The sequence below is a fragment of the Bradysia coprophila genome, unplaced genomic scaffold (genome assembly GCF_014529535.1).
Source record: "Bradysia coprophila strain Holo2 unplaced genomic scaffold, BU_Bcop_v1 contig_732, whole genome shotgun sequence".
Taxonomy (NCBI): Eukaryota; Metazoa; Arthropoda; class Insecta; order Diptera; family Sciaridae; genus Bradysia; species Bradysia coprophila.
The window spans coordinates 6,038,415-6,061,529 of NW_023503972.1; the positions used below are offsets into that span (position 1 = coordinate 6,038,415).

A 23,115-nucleotide genomic window follows, 5' to 3' on the forward strand; every position below is an offset into this window, starting at 1 on the left:
TACGAAATTGCCATGACATTTTAAACTTTAAATTAAAAATGAATGCAGAATAATTTGATCGAGTTTCTTGTTCATATCTTGATTTAAAATTAAACTTTCTCGAGCATTTTTGAAGTATTATTTGTATAACCATTGTAGTGTAATATACGAGTAAAGCAACTCATAGGCGCTTGCGTAAGTTCGATTACACTGTATGAAAATTATGAAGGCTATTATACTCTTACTCTAGCGACGCAAAGATTAATAAACATAGCAACGCTAAAGAGACCTAATTCATTCATCTGTAAAACTTGACAGGAGATCAAAATAAAGTACAAAAACCACTGAGGGTGAAGGTAACGTAAATCCGCAAAACCACACGCAATCCCAAGTTTCACTTGTAGCACTTTTGCTGTCTGGAAATACTTTTCCAAACATTCCAATTACCATATTCACCACATTCCAACGAAATCTTTAGCCCTGTCTTTAGCGCTACAACGAACGAAATAGAACGAAATATGACGCTGCACCAGAAACTTGGATTCCGTATTTTTGTGATCCGCACTACCTTCAGTTATTATATACTGTGATTTGTACCTGTGCTACAGTAACTCCATAGAGCGATGAAAAGAAGACTTTATTCAAATTTTCCTTTTGCTATCCTATCAAGTTTGACAACAAATTGGTTTTAGGTCTCTTTCATGTTGCTTGCTGATGTGTAGGTACCTTCAGTTCAGATTTAAAAGTTCAGCATGAATCTTTATACTTATTATCGAATCAACCGATCAAACTATTTACAATACACTGATTTGAATCCACAAATATGTAGTTGTGCATCATTTCTTACTGTAGGCACACACAGCATAAGAGACCTAATTCAAATTTTCCGTTCTGTTAAGTTTGACAGGAAAACTAAAGGAAAATTTGAATTAGGTCTCTTTTCCGTTGCTGTGTGTAGCGACAGTTAGTGTAACTACACGTAACGTCGCGAAAGAGACCTAGTTAAAATTTTGTTTAACTGTCAAACTTAAATAAGGTCTCTTTCGCAACGCTATTCCACCAGAATACTATTTCAAAAACGACTATTTAACGGCCACGAATGTGAAGTAAATAAATAAATAACCACGAATGTGTTAGCTTTCAATAGAAAATAGATTTGGTTGCAGCAGTTTGACCATTTGCTTTGATAAAACTGAAGAGTGTATGAACATTTCGTTAGACTGCTGACTTTTCTCAGAGCTGGTCAAACGACTACAACCAAAACTAATTTTTATTTAAGACTAACACATTCGTGGTGCTATATTTGTGAAAAAGGATTCAGAATCATTCCTATGAAAATATATCATCGAAGGCGAAATGCAAGACCAGCAAATTTAGGCTACATTTTAGTTCCGCATCAATACCTCTAAAGAATCTTTAGTAAAGATTGACAATATAACGAAGTTCTTGCATTCACAAACCGAAATGCACAAACAAAAGTCAATAGAAAATAATTCCGAATAGGCAGAGTTCTATCTGATCACTTCTTCTACGTTCACTTTAGGATTATTTATTATTTTTTGTCTCAACTGCAAATGGCTGTCAGCTGGCTGAAGCGGAATATTTTGTAAACAAATTTGGGACCTAATTCATTTTTTTCTTGTGTCAATCATAAGAAAAATTTTAATTAGGTCAACTTCACATCGCTATAGCTTTCCACTAGTATATTGGTATCATTTTTACAACTGATATTTCAATAGAGAATGCATGTGGCGGAGTGGACTGGAATCAATAAACAAAACCACAATTAGATGTGTGTAACGTAGAGATTAACTCAACTCAAAATTATAATCTAGTGCGGAATAATTACTGAAAATGTTATTTGTTCGTGTGACATTGTTATGATTACCAGGGCGGAATTACGGCTGCATTTCTCTATTCTCTACTCTACTTGGTAGAGAAATATTGTGCACATAATTTATAGTACACGTTTAGTATACATATTGAGCATATTCTGTGCACAGAATGTGCACAATATTTCTCTACCGGGTAGAGTAGAGAATAGAGAAATACAGATGACTTGCTCAACCATTGAACTGTCCTACAATTTGTTTCCTTGTTGAGATTATTGTTTGTTTTTTGGTACCTAATTTATCTAGTACTTTTGACTTAGTGCTAAATTTCTTAACGATCAATTCTTTAACAACTGCGAAGTAGTTCCTATTGGGATGGATCTTGTTCACGTTTTCTCCACTTGTCAGCAAATTTTCTGTAGCTGAATATGGTTCTGTTGTAGTTTTCAGGATAAAACTTCAAAAAACGACCGCATGCAGCTATGAAACCAATGATGTCTCTGTTGTAGTTTTCAGGGTAAACTAGTACGTCGTCCCATGTCCTTTGATTTTTCATTCAACTAGGGTGGCGGACGGACATATATATAACAGTAGTCGTACACCTATTGTTGTAACATTATTCATTAAAAAGTTTATCAACGAAAAAACAATAGACTTCTGATACATGTTCAGAGACTGGTGGGGTCACGAGAGTTTTTTTTTTGTATTTTTTTCTATTTAATTCGTCTTTAGTCTTTTATCTGCATTAGTTGTCAGACTCGAAAACATTGAGAATGTTACATTGTGGAACTTATGTGGATATGGAGGTTTTGTGGATTGAGGCTTTCTAGTTCTCTAGTTCTCTACATAGTTTCGATCCAATCTCTGTCAATCAATCAATCGATCAATTTTCGAATGCTAACGCAATCTACACATTTCCGGACCCAAACACCTCTCAAGATTCAATTTTCTATCTACATGCGAACTCAATTACACCGAGGAACATAGCTCGATTAAGTATATTGCTGGAAACACGAACACACAAATGTTTTCTGTTTGTCTTATCTCCAATTAATGATGCAGGATTCCTTTTTCCACTACTTTCCATTCTGCTCCACCTGTTGTACATGGTGTACACGTTGTGTACACATGCAGTTCATATAAACACAGAAAATGTCAGACCATATCGGAGGGAAAGCGTCGTGTTATGTATGAATCGGTGTAATAAAAAGTGACGTACACCGGTATATTGAAATCCCAATAGGGACATGAAAACTGAATTCTTTTTCCATTTATCTACATTTGTGATGATGTAAAACAAAACAAATATTTGGTTAGACAAAATCATCTGAAACAATTGGCAGGTTATTGTGTTTTCAGTAAACAGATAGAAATGGATAGAAGACAAATGGAGTGATCCGCATCGACGGCGTCACACACACCTCTAACCTAATGTGTTTATAGTTCAATGAGTTTACGTTGCAGGTGGTTCGATTCAACTTAACTAGATGTGGCTGAGAAGGAGGTCACCGTATTCTTTTAACGTATTTAAAATTTCAAAAAATGCTGGTTGGAATCACTCATAGAACAGTCGGTAGAATTTTAAGAATCTAACTGTGAAATGGCACAGAAGTCATTCCTACGTAGCCGTTCATGTGCGAAATCACATTAAATTACTTCGAATTCGCCGAGAGCCTCCGAAAATGTACAAAAATTTACAAAATGATTTCCAGTGCCTGTTTTCTTTTGTGGGATGATGAGATGCTTCACAACTACTTCTCGCATCTCTTCAAGCCATCACGACAGTTCCAAAGAAGTAACCAAGCTCTATTAGTTATATAATTGTACACATGTACATATCTGGCGAATCATACGTGAAATGAAAGTTGTGCTGATATTTGCAGTCTGAGATTTGAAGATTTCTGTTTGTTACCGTACGTGAAACTATTTTTTGCATCAATTTGATTCGACAGAATGTTTTTCTAAGCTCTGCTCTGCTCTGCTCTTTCAATCGTCAAATGTGGAGGCTTTAGAGCTACCATTTAAGATTGTATTGCATATTTTAACTCGCATAACAAAACAGAGCGCCTACGGCAGATGTTATTTTCGAGAATTTGGAAATTTATTTCAGAATTTTTCGGCAGTTTTTCAAAATTAAAATTCCCGAAAATATGCCATGTGCTACAGTGATATCATCAGTCTCCAAAGGTATTTGACATAGTCTCTGACAATATACCGCTAGGATATCCTAGGAAAATCACAAATTTTCCATTACAATTACCGTGGCCTCAAATTGAAAGTACATCAGATGTGAAAGGGTAGCACATTTCCGATATTCGTCAAATGTATAAAATAGTTATTTATGCACCAAGAATCGTATGAACGTATTTTATCCGACTAAATGGCCTACTGTGAATGCTATCTGATCATAAATTTCAATATGTGATCAAGCAGCAAGAACTTAATGCGTGTCGCTTACTCAGTTGCGAATATTTTGGAAAACTCTGTTGACCTGTAGAGACGCAACATATTTTGTTTTTTAGTACTTCATTACTTCAGTACTTCATCTGGTGAAATAATTTCACTTTGGTCAAACCACGAAATGTCATAGAAATCTAGATCAAATCGTTCACGCATTCCTTTAATTCATTTGTATTTGGAAGCGATTAACACCAAAATAAACGACTATCATGGTTTAGACCAATATTATGTACTCTCGATCAAGGCTGTAAACTTTGGGGAGGTCACGCAAATCGCCTTTTTATTAGATACGCGGGAACACACCTCTTTCATACAAACAAATTCACCAAAATTGAATTTGTATGGCGTGGTGAATTTTTTGTATAAAACGTGATGTGTAACCCGCGTATCTGCATCTGCATGACCTCACCAAATGTATAGAGCCTTGCTCTCGATTCAAGAGGTAATGCAAGTTCACAAAAACGAGCGGGGGAAGACAAAATGTTGAATTACTTTTCTAAAAGTCCACCAATTATATTATCCACGACACTCAAATGAATGGTATGTGCTACAGTAACACATTTACATTTCACTCAACATTTCCATAATGAGATTTTTAAGGGCAAGTCTGAACGTGCATCGTTGTAACATTTCATAAGTTTGCAGTTATCATGAATGAGTTGCTAGTTGTATGTCAAAATCAGTGTTAGCAACACAGGTTCTTTTGTCCCACGAATATTCAACTTTGTCGCATAAATCACTCCTTTATTATATGGCTTGACTATCTGACATAGAGCTCTTTTGGCCTCAGAAGTGTGGAAAAAAATCTTTACCGCACTAGTGCGGCAAAGAGTTCCATTTCGACTACGAAATAACGTGGGAAATTTCTTAATCACAGTACAAGAAAAACTCTTTTTGTACTGGTTCAAGAAAGGTGTTTTTTGCAATAAACTAGATCATTATAACATTGTAAATAGGCGATAGAGCGAGAGGATTTATTTCCGCCACTAAATTACATAAAATATAAATAAATGACACGATTTCAAGTCCATGACACCTTGTATTACAAACCTTGAAAATAATAATAAAATTTTACATAAAACTTAACCTAATCAATGCACATTTTCAAATTGAAAATGCATTTAATGTGCTGCTCCGTATGCATAATATATACCGCTCGATTTTTAATCAAACCTGTGTCTAATACTCTAAATGAACTATGAAATATTCACTTACCTTTGCTAACGAAATTCTACCAATTTTGTTATCGCACGAAACACATTAAATAGTCCATAGGCTTTTAAATCCACTACGGCTTTTGAGTTCTTTTTTTTTGGAAATTATTTTTTGTTGTTATTGTTTTAAATAAATAAACAAACCTTGCAAGACAAACTTTCCCGAATGAACAACAACCAAACCAATAAATTTCTGTTTTGTATGAAAATTTGTATTCTTCAATATCGCACAAGACACGTCACATAAATTTTTCTTTTTCATAAAACAATTTTCTTTACCATCATACACATTGAATTCTCCGGTGTTGTTATATACCACAAGCAACAGTTATTTTGAGACTAGCCGAGAAAAGGCTGTAGCAACTTGTAGCTTTCGAGGTTTGTGTTCAATGCACGATATGTATAAATCGTGAGAAAGAGATGAAAATTTTTGTGATAAAAAAGCACACACAAAATATACAACACACTCGACCGAGGGGAAAAATGGGGAAACCAATTTTTCGATAACGGTTTTTGTGTCGTCGTTGAACGTCGTGTAATATACAGAGAATATATTTTATTTTCTGCGCTGTGTTGGTGTGTACACATTTTTGTTGTATACATCATCATCATCTCTAGAACATCCACGACTCTTATTATTCATTGATATGAACCAGAGAACAATCTCCATAAAGGCGATTAATATGAAGTGTATGAAAGCACGACAAAACTGTATATCGGGAGAAGAACGAAGAAACCCATGCTATATTGATATTATAGGGTGCTGTACCAACAAATGTGCTGCGAAACGTAATTTTTGCATCACAATTTTCTTCGGGTTAAAAATATATTTATTTGACTTTCTTTTGTTCGAGTGACCTCCAAGGATGTATATTATGAAGTGTTTGTTGATCGGTTGTCGTCTCAGTAAAAGTTTTGAATGGATTTTCCCAAGTTTCGGTGTGGGTAAGAGTTTCTTCCAGATTTTCTTTTTAGTTCTACTCGATTTTACATAACTTAAAACGAAACATTACTCCCCTTTTTTAACCGATTTCTACACAGATGGTGTGAACGTTTTCATGTTCTCAGATAAATAGAATGCAACAGGTGCACATTTTGCAAATTTGTTCGGAGAATCATTTAGTGAATTGGTTGTATCAGATGGCTAGTTTTGTGTACAGTGTGTAGGTGTTAACTGGTTTATGCAACCCTTAAGAGATTATATACCCAATAGAACGGGAAATCAAATTTCAAAATCTTTCGACGATCTTTCATTATAGTAGTTTTGTGTTCAACGAGGGAAGACAAGTTGGAAATTTCATTACTAGGGTGTTGTTTGTGGCCAGAGCGTAGCGAAGTATTTTCTCCCTCAGCTGAAACTTAAGAAATCTTTGTGGTGAAAAACGTTGGGTTTATTTAGCGAGAAGAAAGTTGTAAATTGCATTTTCTCGGGTGATTTGTGCCACTCGCTACGCTCTGACTGCAAACAACACCCCAATAAAATTTCCACAATTTTCACCATTTTTAACGTCGCAATGTCTTCTACGATCTTCATTTCTTTCTTTTTTTTTAGAAAAATTTAACGCTTCCTTTGGGAAATTACTATCTGCCTTGACGTAAAGCTTTTCTGTTCAGTGTACAAATCGGATTCATATTTTAAAGCGGCTGTATTCAAATTCCATTCACTCCAAATTTGTTGTTTCGAAAAAAAATATTGTAAAAACGAAAATAAAATAACGAAATCTGTGTACAGTTAGATGGTGAACATTAGGTGTGCCTGCTTTCAATGAGTATTAAGTTAAGCACGAAGGTAAATACTCTCATTTTATAGAACTGCTAGTCTTATCGGTTCAAGAACAAACAGTCAAGTTAAACAATTTCTTTATAATTTACTGTTTTTGCAGCTGCTTTTCCCTTCCTCCGATTTTCATTCAAACAAATAGTTTCCATTTCCAGCGAATCTATTAATTTAGAATTTTTGCACTCCCATTGGTTGTAATGGTGGAAGCCATTATAAAACGGAAAGATAAACAAAATTACATTTTGCAGTGATATGGAGGAAACCTCTGGTTCATTACATTTTCATTCGCTTATTGATCTCAGTTTGCAGGAGTTTATTTTATTTAACTTTACTGTCTCATCAAGTGGAAGTCTATCAAGTACTCTATAGGAAACTTGAACCTCCAGATTGTTTCTGCAATAAATCTCCTTGAAAGTTTAGCTAGGTTTTTTAGCTGAGGATTGTTCGAGTGGAATTTACGTACGAAATATAATTTAGAAATTTGCGAGTCGTATTTGTTCAAGGTATAACAGAGCGCGAGTCAAAGAAATTAATTATCGAAAAATCTAAGAATTAGATCTAAAGGGCGAAACATGACACAAAATTACAAACCTGTGAGAATTTATTCGGATTATAGGAAACTGTAACCTAATTCTAAAATCTCTATTTTCAAGACCTTCATCTTTCTCTTGCGTTACGTAATTTATGAACGATCCCAAAGGTAACGACAATTATGAGCTTTGTGTGAAAATGGGAAAAATCGGGTAGGATGTCCGGAAATATAATGGAAAGAGCGACTGGTGAAGGTTTTTCGTTAATATTTACTGAAGTATTGAGCGCACAACTTTACGCAAACCTTGTTTATACAAATTTTGTATCCATTTAAAGAAAAAAAAAAATCTAAATTCAACATATTGTTAACAATTCTATGCTGTGTATGTAAGCCACCTACTTTAAGTGGGCAGCACATTTACTGTTTTGTTTCAATAAATATTCTCACTATCGGGGATGTTTTTTTTATGAAACTCGGTTTAGTGGATCATTATCTGGACTTAAGTGAGCGTCAGTGGCGGATTATGCCATGGGCAATTCGGGACTTTGTCCTGGGCGCTGGAAAAATTGGGGCGCTGGAAAAAATTATGAGCAAAAAAATGACTCTAAAATTACATAGGAAAATTTGAAATCGAAAATATCGCGCCAAATTTAGATCGCTCTAGAGTGATTTCGTTATCAATATTTTAATGAAATTTAAACTTTTTATAGCCATGGCAGTATGGGCAGTATGTCACCTAAATTTTTACAAATTCTTCCAAGTCTCATTTTTATGTTGTATATTTTGTATTCATATACTCTCAAGTAATATTGACAAAGTCGGGTTTTAAAAAGCCTGGCGCAAAACTTGAGCCCAAAAAATTCACTTTAAAGGTGTTTTGGCTAAAACCATAAAAATACAAACTTTTTTCAACAAAAGCAGAAGATCTGTCGATTTTTTTATCATGAACACATACCCTAATATTTTAATACTATCACCCATCAATTTTTTATTCTGAGTTGATATAAGCTTGTCCTGCAAATTCAGGTGAAAATCTACGAGTTTCTGAAAGTATATATATGTGTCGAAGGTCACCAAAAAATACTTTATGTACTTCAGTGCGTATTTTATTGCTTCCGTACATAAAATCTTGTTGCTAACTCGTGCCTATTTTGCGCATACGATGTGTTGTCAACCTCGGCTTCGCCTCGGATTGACAATTTTCACATCTATTGCGCAAAATTTCCATTTACGCAATAGTTAGCAAAATAGCTATTAAGCTATTACAAGTCCGGCCGATGAAAGTATGAAAAAAGTTGAAAAATATTTTTGAATTTCGTTTTGCATGATCATTGTGAAATTCAAAGTGAGCTCTAAAAACATGTGACCTTAAATATTGTCTTGTGAATCAGGAAAAAAATGTAAATTTGTTCGACTTAAAATCTTTACAGTGACCCGAAATTTGGTAAAATTAGAGTTTTTTGAAGCAAGTTGAAAAATCAATACTTCTGAATAATAACTAAATAAGTCTCTTTTTTTGACGTTTACACAATGTTGGTTTTCCCACTTGTCTCAAACATATTTTACTGATATTTCGAACCACGGTTTCGACAATAATTCTGATGTAGATCGGTAGTTATGCTGGACTTTTCTTTTTTCTTGTTATCATCAGTGCAGATTCTGTGACTCTAGTCCGTACATCTAGTATTTACCTTACAGGAGAGAGTCATTCGACCACTGCGCCGAAGAGCCGCACTTCAAGCAGGAATGATACTCAAAATAATACTTACTGAAACTTGGCTGTGTATCACACAACCGTAAAACATTTCATACAAAATTTGTCAGCTGTTCCCTATGATCACTTTGCTTGAAGTGCGTTTGTTTTACACTTTAATAGTAGTGTGTTGCTCGAAGTGATGCATTGTTGCAAAATAATGAAGTATGTGCTCCGCGTACATCGCTATGCTAAAAAGGTTTCTCTCAAAGTTTAATGATTTCGAATTTTCGAAATTATTTAATTAAAATCCAATCATCGAAGGTAATCCGAATCCAACAAGAAACATAAAACAAAACACGACAATTCACATTGTCTACCCTTTACCGTTCTCTTCCAAAGAATAAGAAAACATTTTCCGATATATTGTTCATGTAATGCGAAGCTAATGTAAACATTGTTGATGTTGATGTTGTTGTTGTTCTTTTTTTATCAATTTAAATTTTAGTCGTTGAATAATGCAACAAACTAAAACATGCATGAAACTAACGCGATGGTAATCGGATTAAGTAATGGAAATGAATGTGATAATAGTACATTTTCTACCTTGGTGTATATTTCGAGAATAACTTCGTATGTACAATTGTATATAACGAGCGCCAGCGAGTGTATATACAATTGTACATAAGAAGTGATTCGAGAAATATACACCAAGGTAGAACAATGTTTTATCTCCTGCAAGCTGATATTTCATACATTAGCGAAATAACCACAAAAATTTGGATTTAAAATTAATTAATTAAGCATGTTGTTTTAAAACGCATTCACAACAAAAAAAAAACATCATACTGAGAATCCTTTATTTACTAACTCACACACATATACTATCCACCTCAACATTTCGTTCAAATCACATCATTCCGACTACTCTGATTATTTGATTGATGTAGAAGTGACTAACGAACCACTACCGACACCAATTGCATCTCGTTATGTGATTTGTTGGCGTAGTGGTCAGCATGTTTGGTCGATATGCTGCTGGTCCCGTGTTCGCTTCCGCCGTTCGGCGATTTTTTTTTTTTCAAATATGTAGATGGAAAGTAAATTTACCCTAGGTGGGTTATGGGTGAATTATCCAATCGTATAGGCTGTGGTTATGTATGCGTTTGTGTTTATATGCAGAAACGCGTAATGTATGAAATATCAGCTTGCAGGAGATAAACGTTGATAATAAGACACCCTTATATGGAAATTAATTTTCAAGTCGTTTAATGTTTTTCGCATAAATTTACCGTTGAAAGGGAAGGAACATTATAAAACGATACACGAGATGAAGTCATGCCTGATTTTTACGGTTATTATTTTTCGAGCATTTGTAACATTTAAACAGACAAAAAGAGTGTGTGTGTGTGAGAGAGAAAACAATAAATTTATTATTTTATTTATGATCGCGTTGGCTATTTTATAAAATACGGTTCGTTCATATCAAAATCCATGTTGCTAATAATATGCGAATAGTCTGGTGCGTACAAATAATTAGTCCTTTTCGTAACAAAGGTTAAAAAGATGAAAAGTCGAATTTTAGTGTAAATTTTGTTGAGCCGAGGCCTTGCCGAGGTAGATAAACTCATTAAAATGAGACTTTTCATTTTTTATCCCGAATTTTTGTTAATGTATTTTGTTGTCCTGCATCCAGAAAATGCGTCATTACTGTCTTGCTCAAAACGGTTTTTCGCATTTTCCGGTCACAAGACAACAAAGTACCGTACTGTCTTGATGGGACATTTTTTCCTCTTCGGCTCGAAATACAGTCTTCCCGCACCCCTCAACAATAATAATTTACATGATTATGCACGGTAAAGTGCACTTTACATCACTGCTTGTGACAGGGAAAATGCACTTACCGTCGACAAACATGTAATATATATTATGCACCTGTTGCCAAGATTGGTATTTTGACGTGTAGGACATTATTGCCCTAGCCGAAGGCGTGGGTCATAATGCCTACACGTCAAAATAACAGTCTGGCAATAGGTGCATATCATATTTTATCTGTCGAGAACAGATATATCGAGATAAACAAAAACTCCCTAGAGGGATAAGCTCGAGATTATCGTTCTAGACGGATAAAATGTGTTACGTCACTGCCGTAAATCTCACACTTGCCTAAACAAATATTTACAAACAGTGACGTAACATACTATTACAGTAATTTACATGTTGTGGGCATCGAAAGCTCATGAAATTCGATGAAAAGAACGATTTTTCGACCCGAATGCACCGGAAAAAGTTGAATTTAAATCTCACACCGCATTCAGAATTTTTCTTTTGAGAAATGTTGTGCCCATCGCATACACTGCTGGCCTATTGACGGGCTTAAGAATTGACACCAATTTAGATCGGTTTACGTTAACAACTTCTAAATATTCCGAGGACAAATAGGCTGTGGTTTCATTCGAACAAGATTATTATCAATAATATCTTTCTAACGAGCAACGAACGCATCTGCTTTTATGCCCTACTTATGCACGAAATTTTGATGATGATTAGTTATTTCCAAATTCCTTTTTAATTGAAATTTTATTTAATCCGCTGGAGGAACGTTGACTCTTTCTACACACGTGCATTTTAAATGAGTGACGGTGACATTTGCTTTCATAATCAACCAAGTTACCTGCACACCTGTTATGGTAAACTGAACTATTAGGTCGATTCAGTCTAACTTAGCCTACGTGTGTTTGCGATCGTAACTCCTGTTTATCAGACATATTCGATGGTAATGATGGTGTGTGTGCCGCGACAACTTTTATCGTCACTGGTATTAAGTTACGCTCTCCTCCACATACGATCAGTAGTTCCCACAGTGAGTTCGATGTTTTCGAAACCATTATTTGAGGCCTTACCGAGTAGAGTAGATCGTGTCGGGTAAATATCGACTGAAATTTCGAGAAAATTCCAAGGACACGAACAAATGAAGTCACACGATTTTGACTAGTCGGTAGCCCCGAAATTTGTGGACCGCATCTCAACGAGAGTAACTTACGTTTATTCGACAGAAACACAACATTATCAGAGGAGAAAAATTTCTTTGCGGAACGTATGCTCCCGAATTGGCAACAGTGACATGCAATTTTAAAAGAGTGAATCGGACAACCGAATTTTGGTCGTTTGATGGATTCTATTCACCATACTTTTCAGCCCTCAACAATACCGACAATTTATTTGTTATTACAGAATTCAACGACTTTTCATTATACCACAAAACTCACAACGAAAATTTGTTTCCAGATGGATGTTACAGTCTACTCGCGGCAACAGAACCTAGAGTGGCGACCTCACATGATAATCCATTACTTTGTGGACATTTGTGGGTATATGAACGGGGTGCTACAAAATAAATTCTTGGACATTTTAGCGAGTGACTTCAAAAAATTTAGTAATTTTATGCATCCGTGTCCGTACAAAGTGAGTATCTTTTTGTGTTGAGATGATTGATGTCCATTTTGATGTTGCTATTCATTTCATTTAAGGGACATTTCTACTTGAAAAATATGACCTTCAATGACGAACATTTCCCGACCATTGTACCTTCGGCTGAAATTTACATTGATTTTCAATATTTTATGTACGTGAATGGTTCAAGGAAGCGGATGCATTACCTCAGACCGTACTTGGAAGTGAAAACGAAAGGAATTTTGTATTTCAAATGATGGTTTGAGGTAATTGAAATGGATTTAGATCTATCTATATCTATATCTATCTATCTACATCCCGATATAGTAAAAAGTAAGGAACATTTGATAAAATATACGAGGCGGTAGCAGAAAAATTTTGATTTTGAAGCTTTTAATAGCAAGCTTCTGAAAAACCTTAACATTGGTTGAGAGTCTGTGGTTGTTTGAATGTATTTTCACATGTGCCAGTAAACGAATTCATTAAAGCCACACACTACAAACATCCGAAGAGGATACAGATTTGAAAAGTCGTGGCACAGGGCCGAAAAAGTCACTAACTTATCCAGAAAGTCAAAGAGTCACCAAAAGTACCGGAAACTCACAGAAAGTCACGAAAGTACCGTTAAGCACCGGAAAGTCACGGAAAATCATGGAAACTCATGAAAACTAACGAAAAATCACAATCACAAGAAGCAACAAAAGTCACCGAACGAGGCGGTAAGTCAAGTCAAGTCAAGTCAAGTTAAGAAACAGTCACGACGTCACACCTACTGCCCAAGGTGTATTTGACCCACAAGCACCGGCTGCAGTACCTGATGTACTTGTACTTAAATAGTCCAAATAAAAAATTGGAAAAAAGGCTTCTTCTAGTACAAAGTTTTCAAAAACACTCACCAACAAAAAGTTGTCCCACGGAGACTTCTTTCCAACATTATCGACGTTGTATTTATAACTGACAAATTTTTAAATCTTGTGTCGAAAAAATGTTTCGCTTCAGAGCCAACATCGAAATTACAGCACTAGTGCAGCAACGTTTTCCTCACGTGCAACGAAACCTAATTACGTAACAATTTTCACACGATCGTTACATAGGCATTCCGGAGGGCTTTTTCTTCTCATCTACTCACTAGACTACTAAACGAGCAAGGTTATTGTTTGAGTTGACTTGATAAATAATGTTTTATAAATGTGGGTAAATGATAACATTGTTTCCTTCGACTACATAATAATAACTGGGATGGTTGTGTTACCATATTATAAAATACACCTACCCACACTCATTATACGTAATAATGTTGCAAAGATAAAGGAAAATCGATTAGATTGTTATGGAAAAGTGTGTTTGAAGAAGAAAAAATAATAATAATGGGACACAAAATGTCATAACCATGTATGCAGTGCAATATTCCAGTGTCTTTTATAAGAAAAGCCAAACTGAAAATATGACTGAATATGACAACAAAATGTAGACAGAGTGGGCAACTGTATGAATGGAGAAATGAATATCATTTTTTACAATAAAATGGATCTAAGAAAATGAGAAATTGCACAACGTGGAACGGGGTTAAGATAATAGTTAAATTGACCTGACAAGTTACTTTCATGTCTTCGATTTAAAATGTTTATGATAAATGAATGAAATGCAGCCCATCAAACCTCAAGTGGGTTAAAAAATATATTTGAAAAGTTCAATCATTCGCCAGAGGCGGATAAAGGTTTCTAATGCCACTGACAAAGTTTAGTTTAGTGCCAATTTTGATTTTGTGTTAGAAGGTCCTATTGGACGAATCAAAATTTGTGCACGAATTTCACCAATGCTAAAAACTTTCCAGCGCCATGGGCACGGTAACGAATTTCCCATGGGTTAATCCACCACTGTAATTCGCTATGGATGTTCATGCAGGGGTGAGTACTAGATATTAACTATTAAAAACCTTTTTTGGTGATGGTCAAGATGAGAGGTTGGAAGGACAATCCTTCAGCGCGGATTACAAAAATATTGAATTGTATTTTCGAATTTGAGTAAAGCTCCATGTTTTCAGGCCCGTCCGTTGATTAGGAATAATTTGCCGTTTGTTACACATGGAATTTCATGTAATTGTCTGTGAACTTGAGCGAACTCTGTGAACTTGGGTAAATCTCAATCGACTTTTCCTTGAAATAGAATCATGATTGTGAGGTTAAGTATATACAACACGAAATGTAGGAAGATATATAATCACACATGATGTCTTCTCAACCTCGACATCGTCTCGTGTTGACAATCGACATCTAGTGCGATAATATACCTTCATAGTAGTTAATTATGCAACCGTCTGAAAATAAGGTCACTAGACGTGTAGCCCGTCGCCCGAGTGTGACATTACACATAGTGTGCTTAAAAATCATTTACATGCTACATGCGTCGAAAACTGTACTTTTCATGTTTCAAGCACGTCTTTCGACGCCCTCAGCATGGACAATCCATTACATAACTTGGGATCAAAATGAAAAGTCTCGTTTTCGTGTGTTTATTGACCTCGGCTTCGCCTCGGAACAACAAAGTTCGCACGAAAACTTTTCTTTTCATCTTTTTATCCCCAGTCATGTAAAATACTATTACATGCTTTTGTTTTCTCTAGGGTCGAAAGTGGCTTATTACACCCCCAAGGAAAACAAGAAATTTGGTTTAGGTTTCAAAAGCATGTAATAGGATTTTACATGACTAGGGATAAAAAGATGAATTTTGTTGATACTAGGCGAAGCCAAGGTCAATAAACACACGAAAACGAGACTTTTCATTTTGATCCCGAGTTATGTAATGGATTGTCCATGCTCAGGGCGTCGATAGACGTACTAGCATGTAAACTCCATTACATAACTTGGAATAAAAGTTAAAAAGTCTCGTTTTTGTGTGTTTAAAAAATTCAAACGAAAACTCTACTTTTCGACTATTTATCCCTTGTTATATAAATAACTATTATCACCGAGTCGCATGCAACGTTTTTCTCAATAAAGGCACTGAGGGAGAAAATCCATTACACAGCTCGGGATAAAAATGAAAGGTCTCGTTATCGTTTGTTGATTTACGCTTAGCCTCGGATCAACAAAATGAACACGAAAATTCGACTTTTCGACATTTTATCCCTTGTTATTTTATGGCTCTGATACTCAATTACTATGTTCGAATGCAGTGATGCTAGCTACACTTTGAAAGTCTTTACATTGAAAAAATGTCAATAAATTTCGTCACCAACATGTCAGAACTGGTTCAAAAAATGTTGTTTTACATTCTGATTGTTGACATTTGTGTACAATATGTACAATATGCGCCATAACTTTCATTTCATATCAATTCTTTGTGTCTCCAAATATCGATAGTTGATCTTTTCACTTTGCATAAGCGCCACTCGGTTATTATTTGGTAGAAACTATGTCCGTTTTACGAAAGCAACTTCTTTGTCAAAACTTAAACTCTGTAAAAAATTGTCACAAAAATAGACATCGGGCTGCTACATCTCTCCAATAAATTTCTATTTTCTTCGATGTTCGAACAAATTGTCCATGTTGAAATCACGTATCTATTGCATTCATTTATTTGGAACAGGATATAAATAAATATAAATGATTGTTGTCAGCTTGGGGGCCTCCTTTACCCATCGGTACAAAATTCTTTCAAATTGTTGTTCGGTATTATGTTTAATGTGGCACACAACGATTTCATATTTGTCTTAATAAGGATCGAATAGACAAACAAATGTACAAATCGTACGGATCTAATTTGTGTCAGTTACATAAGAAGTAAAACGTATACGGGTTTTTAAGTTCGCATATCTCATTCTCGCTTCCCTCCATTTTATTTCACTTTATTGTAAGATTGACAAATAATCGGTATAGGTGTCAATGATATAGGAACAAAAACAGCATAGTTACACAGGTACGAAGCAATGAAGCGGATAATTATTATTCAAAGCACATAAGGGATGACGTTGATGAAGGGAAACAAGCTAGGTACATCTAGCAACTATTTTGAGAAATCCATTCTCACAAAGGAAATTTCTAGAAATTTTCAAAAATTGTCTCCGGTTACACCTTCAAAAAAACTTAAATTAACCGATCAAATCCGCTAGCGTCACACCAATTAATGGCAGAAGGTCATATAATCTTGCCTGCTAATATGTAGAAAATCATAAGAAAAATGAAGAAAAATAATTTTTGCGGTGTGATTAACCTTATTATCTACACTAAAAAATTACTTAAATATCAGTTCGGGGAAAAAATATTTATTTAAAATGTCGCTCTGCTCTGATCCCAAAACTACGATCTCCTTGGAATTTTCTATTTTCTCCCCTCTGTAATCAAATAACACTAAGAGAAGAGTGCAATAGTATATTACATTACTAGGAACAAAAAGGTTCGTTTTCGACCAGCAGCGTGACAAATACTATTTTTCGTTCAGGCTGACCAAAAAGTCACATTCCGAACCAAAAACAACAACAAACACTGCGGTATATCCCTCACCATTTGATCGAATCAATCTACATTAATATCAAATTTCATTTTATTCTTAACAATTCAGAGGCGCCGACTACGGTCTTGCCGCGAGGCTCGGGCAACACTATGACCAAATTAGTCGAGGCTGAGCAACACTATGACTCGACGACACAATAAATATCATTTTTACATCAAAAATGATTTAAACTGTAGAAGGAAACGAGCATGTAAGTCAAAAATTCTCGCTGCGTGGCATTTCACTTTAAGAACAATTCCAACGTTAGCTTCACTACTTTCTCGGAATGCTACATAATTTAAAAGAAATCCTTCGGTTCCACACGATAACTCGACTAACATCTTTTTATCGCTGTTCTAGTTTTGTAAGAGTATGTTACAACATTAGGAAAGTAAGTGAGTCATTACATGACAAATTTGAATGTGTGTGTGAGTATATGTATTCAAGTGTGAATGTTTATGAAACAAGAGCGTTAGCAAAGTTTTTGAGTGACCGTATTGAAACGAACTTTATCTTCATCCGAATTTACACTGGCAGCACAATCAAGAAAAAAAACGCTCGCTACGCTCGCAATTATCTTTTATTCTTTACAAAGCTTATGGTTCTTATAAAGAAGTTTCGCCCAATGTTCAAAAGTGCCCAGGACACGGCTGTTTATCGATAATTAAATTTTACAAAAGCATTAATTAATAAAACATCAATTTTCGATCATACAAAAAAGCGACTTTTTTGGGCAACACTATACGTAAAAAGAAGTCGGCGCCTCTGTAACAATTGCATAAAATCCCCAGCAATACGCAAAAAGTGACGTGAGTGGGAACGAAAAGCGATGCCACTGTAAAACGAAAAATGATGTCACTTGTACGAAAAGTGAAAGAGAAGGTGAGAGAAAAAGTTATTTTGGCTCTCTGTTGCGTGACAGAATGTGAGGTTTTTGGTCCGCCTGAATGAAAACCTAATTTTCACAACAGAGGTGAGAAAACAGTCATTTTCTCATCTCAGATGAAACTTTGTCGTGGAAAACGCAGAGAAATGATAAGTCCGCCTGTGGCGAGATAGAAGGAATCTTAGGTTAAAAACTGGAATCTGAGGTCAAAAATTGTGTACGGTATGGGAGAGAATTACATACGAATTCTCTCAAGAGAGGTGGCAATTTTTTCGAAATGCTCCTTCTATCTCGCCACAGGCGTACCAACTTATATTACCATTTCTCTGGGTTTTGTAGAATAACGAATGAGAAGCTAGTTTTTTATACGCTTTACTCACTTCTACTGTCTAGTAGAGTGCTAGGAGAAATAGAGAAGTAATCTTAACGAAATGAGATTTAATAGGGTTTCCTCAACAGTAGCAGATTTATTTCAATGATCGACCATTTTCGCTCGGATTTTATCTGCATTACATACTTCGCAGTCTCCTACTGAAAGCTCTACATCGTTAAACAAACGTTTCACTTGCTTCGTTAATCAACTTCCAATCGAATTAACTTTAGAGATAATTACAAAAAATTTGTAATTATCTCTAAAGTTATTAGTAATTTTAATAATGTTAGGGTCCGCACAGCTTTTCTGTCAGCGTTTCATAGGTTCGTAAATGAAATTTCTTACAATCTAAACTGTCTGACTCAAAGACTGAATATTTTCATCGGAGTAGACATTCTTATAAATAAATATACTGGTAGATACAGTAGAAATAACACATGTTGGAAACTCTATTTCAATAGAAATGTAATTATTTGAAATCGATTTTAGAATAAAAGCCACCTGATAAAAATTCGCTTAACAGCTGAGCGTATTACAATTCATCAATTCAGTTTGGTATATAATTGCAATATCCAAAGATTTAATTATTCGCACTAGTAAATCGGATAAAAGGCTTGGTGTTAAAATTGTATTTTGTAAAAACCAATCTAAATCTGTATTGGCCTCGAATTTCTTCTTCTATCAGATGTTCTCGAAAATATTTCTTTTGGAAAATATCGCCACAATGGAGTGTTCCATTTCGGAAGTTGTTCACTTTTATGCCGCGGGGACACAATAGAAACAAATAGTTTCGTATTCACTTTTGCAATTTTTTATATGGGATGCTGCGGGGACAAAGTTGTTTGAAATGTTTTCAGCTTTAAAACAGGAAAACACTCAAAACAAAAATTTTATTTTGTCCTCTTTTGCTTTGTTTTGGCTTTGGACAGCTGCGTACCACGGCATCCATTTTTGAAAGCTGTTCCAATATTCGAACTGGAACACTCTATAGAACATTTTCATTATACTGTACTCGTCAACGTAACCCCACTTAATTTTTCGTCAAGTAGTCCTTAACCTCAATTAATTGACTTTAACTGCGTTCAATTTACTGGTTTTTCATTCGATATTTTTCGACATGTCTGACAGCTGGGATCGGGTCTGACGTTTACAAGGTCATGAAAATGATGTATAAAAAATGTGGACGCCATTTTTGCATGACTCATCTCTCTCTCTACTTGTTAGCATAAATTTTCTCTCCTCAATAGGTTTCTTCCAAGGCCGTTCAAAATGTCAATCGTCATCCACAGAGAAGCCAACACAACCTCACCCTTACAAAGGTTCAATGGTCACCAAAATGTCTGACTTGATCTACTCGCCTTTTTGTAATCTGATTGGTAGAATAGGCCTTTCTTTGCCTTTTTCCCCCTCCACTATTATGCCATTCTTTCAAACAACAAAATATGCGAATCAAATTCAGGTCGATTTAATCGGAATGACATTTTGAACTCAATTCAGAGAGCGATTTAGCTTTACAATTTACTTCCTTTGCCAGTTTCGAATCCAACCAAAAACCAGTATAATTCAACGGAAGGCAGGAGGCATGGGAGATAAATATAATTTCTTAACTCATATTATATGATGCGGTAAGGATATGGTTATCAGTTATTCAGAGTAAATCTGATGGAAAATATGTAATCGAAAAAAAAAATTATTTACTTAGGATGTTGTTTTTGGAAAAGGTTTCATATCAAATACCATTTTCCTATGGATTTGTTCAACAATGATACCGCCGCCAATTTATTTATTTATCAACTGATTGTAGTATTATTGTAACACAAGCACACAAGTGGAGCAAGACTGAAATCTTGTTGGGATTGGTTGGATTTGAGTTTAAAATTATAGTCGAATCAGAAGTGAATTGCATTTACTCTCTAGTGGTGAAATTAGTGCCATTCAAAAGAATGGCTTTCAAGAAGTAACATTTATTTTCTGTTACACATCTATGAGAAAGGTAAGTCATACTGTTCTACACACATCTGTCGAATCATAAGCGATATGAAGAAGTTTGCTACTTCTGTGGCTTAAAGTGGTTTTGAGTTTCTGATACATTCTTTTTCACTGCATTTAATCACAACATTTATATACCCGCCCAGAGTTATAGGCTCGTAGGTCGGGCATTCACATAGCAAGTGTTGGACGCTCACTAGCTGGCCGCATTTCCCTCATATAAGAGAGCTTGTGGTTTCTTGTTTCATGTTCAGTTTGTAGTGTCCTTTGAGTCAATTCAGATATTGTTAGTTGAGTGATACGTAGAACCTACTGTTCACACTACTTACTTGATTGATTTTTTTTGGTCCTCATATAAATTTATTGGCTAGAATGTTGGGAATGTCATATGAGTAAGCTAGGCACAGATTTACATAATTGATTTTATAAATAAAATATTTCTTTCGAATTCTTGGATGGAGGTATTGTTCCCATGTATGACGCTTTTTGGATGGCTGCACTTAAACGTTGTATAAGATATGACGTTGAACGTTTTTCATTTGTAACCTCTGCAATTTTGCTGCCAATTTGTTTAATGAATTTCAAACCAATATCACCAAACACTCCAGACGTTTCAGTGGCAACAGGAATAAAAATAAAATGATATGCTAGGTCACTGTAGTGGTCAATGTTGTGCGTCTGATTTTGATCAGAAATTATTTCTAGATGACATTGTACGACACCCACAATCACAATTTCTGATTGAAATATCCTGACGTGGTCATTTCCAAGAGAGATCTAAGTTGATCAATACATAATGGCAGGCAGCAGTGGTCAATTTTTCGAAAGTCAAATTAGTGACCCAGATAGGAGCAGTTGACTTTATGGAATGAACACAATGTAGTTTAAGTGAGAGAAGACTAGGCGTAGATTCAATTTTCTGAGCACTTTGCCGTACACTTTCAGGTCATATGTTTTGGAATCGGTATTTTTCGTCTTTCTGTTGAAATTTAACAGCTTCAGCGCTACCAAAACTTACGAACCAACGACGCAGCGGATAGTAAACAATTTTCAATCATACCAAATTTTCGAAACTGCTGCGTCTGTTGTTTATTCAATGAACAAATATAATCACGAAAGGTGTTTTTTTTTACATTCATTTGTTTGTCAATAGGGGAAGCGCGGAAGCTATTTGCGATAATTGTATTCATGACAGTTAATTAACATTCGATGCGCACACACACACATAATCCTCTTTAACTTTAATTAGATCAACAAACGAAACAGAATATAACAAATCGATAAACAAAGAGTTTATTCGAAGCATTCCAATTTCGGTGCAAAATAGAGCACTTATTTGGTAGAGGTGTCGTCGTCACCGAGGCACAAATAGGATTTCGTCTAATTTATCTGTTTGCATAATTGAATTTAAGTGATGGAATTATACGTGATGGAGGTGTGGATATGGTGGGTTAAATCTTGTTAGTTGTTGGTAGATATGTTTGCTATGCTCTGAGTAATTTGAATAAAGGTATCGTGTGTGTTACGCAAAGAATGTCCGTCCATGTTATTTATGGGTTCTTGGTATTTTCGTTGGTGCAAAGGACACATCTCATTTGCTGGTTAACTGTGGAGACGTTTTTAAGAATTAAATTTCTAAAATTAGTCATTGTTGTAGAGTAAACCAGCTGACTGTGTGTCAGCTTTGATTAAAAACAGCAGTGCAATACCCTTCCTAGCAAATAGGTTTGAGAAATTATGCTTCTTCATAACGCTTAAAGTGAACAGACTCAAGAATCTTAAACAACTAGCAGACTTTTACAAACGTTAATAAAAGTAGTTTCTTTGCTAGAGAGAGTATTGGTCAGTGTCTTCAAGTTAACTTAAGGCTGTATACTGTTGGGGTTTTCGACAAATTTTATATTACCGATCATGTAGGTTGGCTTGGTTGGTTGATGTTGTCCAAGTGTAAAGTAACAACCGAGCAGTTTGTGCTAGTTAAGCGAAAACTTAAAGAAACATTAGGATGACAGAGACACTATAACAAAAATATTGACATATATATGTATTGTCAGTATTTTTGAGCTTCTGTTGTAGAATTTTCGTGCATTTGAACATCGCACTCCAAGAACAGGCAAAAGAATAGAATTTAAATAAGTGCCCTCCACGGCGCTTTAGTCCAAAATTCTCATATAATTCAGTTTTTTTATGTTGGTATAAGCCACTGCGTTACGGACGTTTCATTCAAAATAAGAGGCCAAATGACAGTTCATAAAACCTGTTAGATCTGTTGTTTGTTGTTGGAGTGCTTTGATTTAAATGATTGCGAAAGTTAAAGAACAACTATCTAACCAATGATTAAATCACCCATAGGTATGGTTTAAAATGTCACCTCGGAGGAAATAACGATTTTAAAAACGGATTCTAACGCATCCATTTTCATATTATTTTGAC

General features: G+C 35.2%; 2 protein-coding genes across 2 annotated transcripts in view; one reads left to right on the forward strand and one right to left on the reverse strand.

Moving 5' to 3' along the window:
• The window catches only part of LOC119084390 (protein dimmed), a 41,796-nt gene extending 35,990 nt beyond the window's left edge, over nt 1-5,806 (reverse strand). Inside the window, exon 1 of the mRNA XM_037194354.1 lies at nt 5,487-5,806. The gene's annotated coding sequence lies outside the window, so the exon portion shown is untranslated. The remainder of the gene's footprint in view (nt 1-5,486) is intronic.
• A 6,458-nt stretch (nt 5,807-12,264) lies between these two features.
• LOC119084391 lies at nt 12,265-13,298 on the forward strand. Its single transcript, XM_037194355.1, has 4 exons — nt 12,265-12,353; nt 12,547-12,714; nt 12,779-12,955; nt 13,021-13,298. The coding sequence occupies exons 1-4, from the start codon at nt 12,270-12,272 to the stop codon at nt 13,198-13,200; spliced, it is 609 nt and encodes a 202-aa protein (XP_037050250.1). The 5' UTR covers nt 12,265-12,269; the 3' UTR covers nt 13,201-13,298.
• Nucleotides 13,299-23,115: the final 9,817 nt, after the last annotated feature.